The sequence below is a fragment of the Nicotiana tabacum genome, chromosome 22 (genome assembly GCF_000715075.1).
Source record: "Nicotiana tabacum cultivar K326 chromosome 22, ASM71507v2, whole genome shotgun sequence".
Lineage (NCBI taxonomy): Eukaryota > Viridiplantae > Streptophyta > Magnoliopsida > Solanales > Solanaceae > Nicotiana > Nicotiana tabacum.
The window spans coordinates 41,815,438-41,824,049 of record NC_134101.1 but is presented as its reverse complement, the minus strand read 5'-3'; the positions used below and the strand labels follow the sequence as shown (position 1 = coordinate 41,824,049).

Sequence of the window (8,612 nt, the reverse complement as noted above, 5' to 3'; positions counted from 1 at the left end):
TTAATAAAAATACATGTTCTCCCCACTCTACATCCGCCGCTGCTTATCAACACTGTTAAATCTCTTTCATATCATGTTCCCATTGCCACTACACGTACACCAAGAAAATCCGAGCCCTATGAAATCAGTATCAATCATTCCACACTCTTCAATACATGATATAAACTTCCAATTTTTCTCCATCCTATGAGGTTTGCTACTTTTTTTTTTTTTTTTTTTTTTATGTAGGATCAATAATAGAATTAAAGTCTCTAGAAATGCACAAAGGTCCAATGATATTCTGACTGCACTAATGGATCCATTGCATATGATTAATTATTATTAAGAAAATGTGAATAAATAAAAGCATTATATGCAGCTTTGTTTTAAAAGGCAGAATTAGGACTTGCACGGGGCTCGTCCACAGGCGGAGCACTCGTAAAACGCCCCTGGACTTATGTGTGGGGTTTAGTTCCGTAAGACTTACGTCTCGGCCACCGGGGCTTACACCCCGAACACGCCCAACGCCCAACGTATTGGGCTCACCTAATAGAACTTTATGCAATTGTATGTAACTAACCTTGTAAATCTTCAAATTTTCTTAATAAATCGTTGACTATTCAAAATTACTTTTTTCTTAATCATAAATCATTAAGTTGGGAGTATTTTATGTCATAATTAAAATAAAAATTATTGTACGTTATCCACTAAGACTGATATGATAGTAAATTTTAAATAAATCTTTCATTTCAAAAGTATTTGTTTATTAACTTTTGTTATGTCTTTACTATATAATAGTCCATAATTTGTTTAATAATTATTTTTCTAAATATTTGTTCTTCTTCATGTTTACGAGATATAATACTTATTAATTTAATAGCTTATTATTAGCTAGTAACTATTTACAAATAATTAGTTATCATGGTATTGTATGGTGAATTATGTGTCAGTTTATTAACTTGTTGAAACTTAAAAATAAATGATGCTAGAGAATCATATTTAAATTATGAATTATATTTTATATAAATTCTCTTTCAAATAGATATCATATTACATAAAAGGAGTATTTTAAGTAAAATATCAAATTATAATATCGAAATTCTTTCAAGATTCATTACTCCTTAAGAGATACATTTAAGATTTCGTATCGAACACATTACTTTTGATGTTTAAGTTGTAACGACGTTGCAACTAATTTGCATATTATGATATATGTCATACTTTTCGTATTATTCATAATTGAATTATAATTTATAAATATTTTAAATAAATTATTTGTTATAATTTTGTGATTTTAATGTTATTTTTATAATTATTTTTATTTTATACTATCTTAAAATTTTTGAAATTAGTAAAATTTAAAGATCCGTAGGACTTATGCCCCATGTCTCAAGGCTTACGCTTCGCCTCGTCAGAGGTAAAACGCCTTGCTTCATGCTCCCACCTTTTAAAATATTGATATGCAGTATGTTAAACAAATAAGATTTCTGATATGAATACGTGATGTTTGGATATAATTTCATATTTTTTATGCATTACTTACCTTACATTTTGGTGCTCTAATGCTAAATTGTATTATATTTATGCTTAATTGAGTTTATTTTATGTGTAGGTAGTTTGAAGATGAAATTTAGAAGCAAAGTAAATATTTTAATGTGTATTTTATACACTACAAATATATGATCATTAATTATGTGATTGTGAAGAGCATTAAGTGGAGGAAATTGAAGACAATTGCAAACAAAGAAAGAAAAAGCAAAGAAACGAGAAAAATGGAAAAGTTAGGCATTCCAAAGTTTTGCAGCAACTTGAAAGCAAAAGTTGAAAGCAAAAGTTAGGCGGAAACGTTACTGGATTTATCGCTAGGCCAGCGTCGCAGGCCTGGACCCTCCATTACGGGATTTGTCCTATTTTACTTGGGATTGGTTATTTCGGTTATACAGAGTTTCAATTCATATAAAAGGGGTGCTAAATTTATTTTTGAAGGGAAGAACGTTTTTTGAGAGTAACTTTTGACCAAGGGAGAGCACAGAGCCGTCGTGGAGGTCGGATTTCATCTTTTCTTCCAACAAACTTAGTAATTTTTATGTTTCTTTGGACAAGAGTGGGTTGCTCTAGTGGTGAGCACCCTCTACTTCCAATCAAGAGGTTGTGAGTTCGAGTCACCCAAGAGCAAGGTAGGGAGTTCTTGGAGGGAGGGAACCGATTTTCTATCGGAAACAACCTTTCTACCCCAGGGTAGGGGTAAGGTCTGCGTACAAACTACCTTCCCCAGACCCCATTAGTGAGATTATACTAGGAGGTTGTTGTTGTTTGTATGATTTGTTGTTTTGCTACCATGTCCATGTGGAACTAAACTTCACGTTCTAGGGTTGTGGTTCTTTAATGACTATTGTTATTCGGATATTGATTTTGCTTTCTTGATTTAACATATTGGTTTATTTATTCAATCCTGTATTTAATTATTTGATTCCTTGATCACCAATTGAATACTATCTACGAATCTAGAATTGAACTCGAAAGTGAGAATTCTAGATTGCATATAGGATTGAGTAAAGGAAGTTCTTGAACCCGGACATCGGAGAACGAATTCGCGGTTAGGATAGACATATACCTAATTGCCTTACTTGGTTGATTTACAGGAATTATAAATGCGTTCTTGTTAGTTCTAATTCCATAGACATATAGACCTTAGGTTAGCTTGAATAGGCGAGTAAGAACTCGACAAATTCTTATGAGCAATATTAACCTTGTTAACCAATAAACTAGATAAATTAGTTAGTCAATTCAACTGAAGAATACAATAGAATTGTTAGATAACCCATAACCCTAGATCGTTTTCATCACATTGATAATATAAAAATATGTTCTTCCTCTGTTTAAAGTTCATTAGTTATTTTCTTTTTAGTTTAATTACTTTAGCATCATTAATTTTGGGTTTAATCCTTGTTTAGATAATTAGGATAGTCTAATTTAGTTAATAGTTAATCACAAATTCTCGTGAGTTTAACATCCGACTTTTAATTATTTTATTACTTAACGATCGCGTATACTTGCGTGTGCGTTTCACCTCAATAATACGTGTTTTTGGAAACGCTAAAATTGAGGCCCCTATATAATTTAGGAAAGTTAGAAAAAGGAAGGTCCTCGTGTTAGTTTAATACTCCCCGGTTAAGTACTTTTTAAGTATATAAAAAATCATAACAAAAAAAAAATTACCAAGAAAATTAATTAAAGTGAAATGGTAAAAGAACGAAATAGCAAGGGGTCCACTAATAATATGAGATAATTATTACACTCTCCGTTTCAATTTAGATAAAATAGTTTGACTCGATACGGAGTTTAAGATTTTTTTTTTTTTTTAAACTTGTGGTCTTAAGCGCTTAAGAGGTAAAAGGTTTGTGGGGACATGACATTTGTGTGGTTATAAAAACTTTTCACCAAAGATACAATGGGTAAAATGAAGAGTTGAAAATTGAATTATTTTCAATTATAAAAATGTGTCATTATTTTTGGAACGGATTAATAAGGAAAGTGTGTGAGAGTACTATTTAACATGTCAGGATACTTATTTTCCCCAACGGAATTAAGGGATTTTCCTTTTTTCTGTTCCATTACTGGAATCCTTATATCATCAGGCACCCTTTTGTGAGCTACAGTCATTCTCTTCTTCTTCTTCTCTTGTTATCCTACTTGTTGTAATCTTTCTTGGGAGGTTAGGTTTTTACCCCCTCTCCTATGTGACCTCTTCGCTTAAATAATTACATGGTGAAGGTGTCTGTGTCAAACTACGCATCACCACAGGAAGTGGAAGTATATAGATGAATATGACTTATTAAAAAGAAAAGAATGGGTGTTCTCACTGTACGCACTTTTTCAATGTAATTTAAAAATATTTTTAACTTTTAACTATATGATTTATTATATTTTTATGTAATTTTAATTTTTTATTATAAAGAAATAAAACGTCGATATCCAAATTCTATGTTTTCAAAATTTGAACACGCTTGGCACACATAGCTTCGCCCCTCATTCTGAACCCTATAATTATTTTTTATTTGCACAGTTAGAATATGAATTGGAGCATTTCAGAATTAAATATGGATAGTTGTCTATATATGTCCCTTCTCCAGTGAGCCTGCTCTCCATCTCGCTGCATGTTGTCACTATATGTTTTGAGTACTGTTAACTGCAAATTAAAGGAACCACAAAAACCCTTTGGAAGTGAGAGATCGAGACTAATGAGTCGAGCATTAATGGTCGCTTTTCCTCACTTTATAATTTTTCAATTGACTATATGGGGAAGCAGTACTACTTCTGATCATCTCAGAGTACACTCATATGCTTCTCCGGCCAGCTCTGGTCGTCGCATAATATTGAGGCAAGCAATGGATCCTTCTTCCTACAGTAATAGTGATAGTGTGAGCTTGGTGAATCTGATCTCAATTTCCAGATTCATCCAAGCACTTTGTGATTAGGTTTGAGAATGAAGGGATGAACTCGAGACAGAAGGGAGGAATTGCAGGACAGAAAAAATGAATTCTTCTTTGTAAATGAATGATTATAACTTTATATACAATTCAATTCTGAACTAACTTAACTACTGGGCCACACAACTATAACCGACTAACTAATAGCTCACACTCTCCCTCAAGCTGGAGGGTGCAAGATGTTAAGCACTCCAAGCTTGCCTAGTAGAAATGTATGCTGAGACTGTCCAAGACCTTTAGTGAGAAGATCAGCTAGCTGATCTTTAGTCCCCACAAACTGTGTGTTGAGTACACCTTGTTTGATCTTGTCGCTCACAAAACACTCGTGGAAGATAGGATTGACTGCAATCTGGAGAGCAGCCTTGCTATCACAATAGACTTCCACAGGTCGCTTGATAGGCATTCCAAGTTCATCAAACAGTCCTAATAACCAGACTATTTCTACTGTCACAAATCCCAAATCTATGGGGTTTGAGACTGGCTTAGCACCACTCAATCCCAAATCAGAGATGAGTTGAAGGCATTATTTCCTCTGATTCAATAGAATCCCTTGTTTGGATCTCATGACTTCAATTCCCAGAAAGTATTTGAGATCACCAAGATCCTTCACCTTGAACTTTTGATGAAGGACATCTTTAGTCTCATTGATAAACTCCTCATTATTTCTAGTGATTAACAAGTCAACCACGTATATCAACACTGCTACAAAGTCATCTCCTTTCCTTTTAGTAAATAATGAATAGTCATATAGACTCTGAACATAACCTGCAGCTGTTAAGGCCTCATTAAGCTTAATGTTCCACTGTCATGAGGCTTGTTTAAGCCCATATAATAATTTCAATAGTCTGCTGATCTTTGTCTCCCCTTGTCTCCTGAAATCTTGAGAAAGTTCCATATACACTTCCTCATATAAATCCCCTTGAAAGAATGCATTATATATATCCATTTGTGATATATTCAGTCTTTAGAAGCAACAAGAGCAATCACAGATCTCACAGTTACCATCTTGGTAACTGGTGAAAAGGTTTTATTATAGTCCAGGCCTTCTCTTTGGCTATAGCCCTTGGCTACCAACCTAGCATTGAACCTTTCTACCTCACCACTTGATTTGTATTTTATTTTGTACACCCATTTTGAATCAATAGCCTTCATTCCTTTTGGAAGATCAACAACATCCTAAGTTCTGTTGTCCTCTAAAGCCTTGATTTTAGTTTCCATGGCTTCAATCCACCTTTTGTCCTTAGATGCTTCACTGAAGGTTTTTGGTTCTGTTAATGCTGAGATTTCAGCCAACAAACTTCTACATTAACTATTCAACCTGCTATAGGATAGATAGTTGGATAGGGGATATGAGGAACTTCTTTTTGTAGTGGTCACATAGTCCTGCAACCATATGGGTTCCTTTGTAGTTATTTTTGATTTTCTAACCTCAGTTAACTCTTGTTCAAGAGTTGCTGGAGGATTCACTTCATCTTCCTGCATTAAGTGTTGTTCTGGAACTGCACTGCTACTTGTTGGTGCATTGTTATAATCTGCATTTGCATCATCATCTGCATTTGCTGCTGGTGAGTTTTGCATATCACCATTTCCTTCATGTTCTGCAGTGCCAGTCCCTGCATTGTTGTCAACCTCAATAGACTCCTCTAAATCACTTCTTACAATTCCTTCTAACTGCAGATGCATATTGCCATAGAAATTCTGTAAAGGGTCAAATTGTTCCAGGCCTGATATGAGATCTACAATTGCTGTATGTCCTTCTGCATTATGAGTTGTGGAACAATGCTTGACAAATGGAAAGATATTCTCCTTGAAAATAAAATCTCTGCAAAGAAAGAAGCAATTAGTATTTAAATCCATTAGTCTGTAGCCTTTTTATGTTTCTGCATAGCCAAGGAATACAACTGCCTTTGCTCTTGGTAAAATTTTGTCTTCTTTAACCAAATTAGTGGCATAGCAAAGACATCCAAACACTCTAAGGTGAGACAATGAGTGTGGCTTGTTATGAAGGAGATCATATGGAGTTTTCACACTCAACAACTCAGTAGGCAGTCTGTTTATCACATACACATCTGTTTTGATACATTCACCCTAAACTTTGTTGGAACACTTGCTTGAAACTTCAATGCCCTAGCTGTATCTAGAATTTGCCTGTGTTTTCTCTCCAATACTCCATTCTGCTATGGAGTGTATACACAAATGCTTTGATGAACTATCCCATAGGCATCAAACAATTCATTCATGTGTTTATTAAAGAACTCTGAGCCATTATATGTTCTAACTACCTTAACGTTGGACTGAAATTGGGTGTGTAACATGGCAAGAAATTTCTTCAACACCACAACAACATCACTTTTCAATTGAAGTAAATGCACCCAAGTATACCTTGTATTATTATCCACAATAGTTAGGAAAAAATATTTTCTATCATACATGGGAAACCTATATGGTCCACAAATATCCATATGCAAAAGAGATAAATGATTCTCACTTCTACTCATACTTCTAGGAAATACTAGCCTACTTTGCTTGGCTAGTGGGCATACCTGACACTCATTATTCACTACTACATCTACAGATTTGTTATGAAATAGATCCAAGTTCTTCATAGTACTAACTGAAGCATGGCCTAGCCTTTTGTGCCATAAGACTTCACCTTCTTTATTACTCCGTGTGGTTGTAGTTGATGCAAATTTCCTTATCCCTTTGATGAATTTCTCTAAGTCTCCTTTCAATTTCTTCTTCAATATGTACATACCACCTCTTTCTCTACCAATCCCCCTCACCTTGCCATTGTAGAGATCCTGAAATAAACAGAAGTCGGAAAAGAAATTCACCGAACAACATAACTGCCTAGTTAGTTTGGACACTGAGATTAGATTGAACTTAAACTCAGGTACAAACAAAATATCTTCCAGCTTCAACTCATCACACATAACAATATCTCCAATATGTGTTATATTAGACTTCTCTCCTGTAGTCAAATGTACTTGATCACTGTCACATTTGTTTACTTTATTCTTAGTATTTAACATATCTAGCTCACCAGCTATGTGAGGCATAGCTCCATAATCAATTATCCATTCTTTACAAGTAAAGCTTGCCATTAAGGAGGTTGCAATACTTGCCATGGTAACCTGATGTTCTAGAGTCTCCTTGTTCAGCATGCTCAAAATCTGTCTATATTGATCCTCAGTGAAGTATGGTCCTACCTTTAATCCATCACAACTACTTCTTCCCTCATCATGATGTGCTGATTTGTCACTCTCCAAGCCACTAGTTGTCATGTTAGCTGCATATGATTTCTTGTTTTTGAAATCAGTTGGATAACCAACTAGTTTGTAGCAATTTTCCTTAGAGTGCCCAGGTTTGTTGCAGTAATCACATTTCACAAATGGCTTCTTTCCTTTGTACTGTCCCCTGTTATTCTGCACAGTCATCTGCCCTCTACCTGTTTGCATAGCAACTTGATCTCCTCTGTTTGGCAAGACTGGATGTGCACTAGAATTCTGACTCTCATCCTCTATAATCAATGCATAAGCTTGGTTCAATGTTGGCTCCACAGTCTTCATTAAGATCTGATGCCTTGCTTGATCATATGTCTCATTGAGACTACTTAAAAACTGCATTAGCCTTTGCTGCTGAAGGTGTTCAACATACTCCTTCGAATTAGGAATAAGCACCATTGCATCGTACTCAGCCCACAATTCCTTCAACCTAGTGAAATATGCAGAGACTGAATCTGTTCCCTGCAAAATAGTAGCAATTTTCCTATGCAACTGAAATATCCTCACACGATTCACTTTGTCGAATCTCTCTCTCAAATCCTCCCATACCAAATATGCATTAGATGCGTAGACAATGCCGCTAAGTAGATCCGGAGAGACAATGTTCATGATCCAGGAAAGCACGATTGCATTACATGTTTCCCAGTCCTCATGCAATTCAGTTTGGAACAAATACTTTTTGCACGTCCCAAGCACAAACCCTAGCTTCCTCTTAGCTTGCAAAATAATTCGCATTGAACGACTCCCCAGTCCTTAATTTTCTGAACCTGCGAGCTTTACAAGAATCATAATCGAACTAGGAGTGTCTGAGGGATGAACAAACAAAGGATGTGTGTGATCGATTTTTTCGGCCGCCATT

General features: G+C 35.1%; 1 protein-coding gene across 1 annotated transcript; it reads right to left on the bottom strand.

The window, feature by feature from the left end:
* Positions 1-4,992: 4,992 nt before the first annotated feature.
* LOC142175815 (uncharacterized) lies at positions 4,993-8,488 on the bottom strand. The gene is made up of 4 exons (XM_075242815.1): positions 7,013-8,488; positions 6,564-6,643; positions 5,898-6,291; positions 4,993-5,271 (listed from the first exon to the last, which is right to left on the bottom strand). Exons 1-4 carry the CDS (start codon positions 8,486-8,488, stop codon positions 4,993-4,995), a joined length of 2,229 nt encoding a protein of 742 aa, XP_075098916.1.
* Between the last annotated feature and the right edge of the window lie 124 nt (positions 8,489-8,612).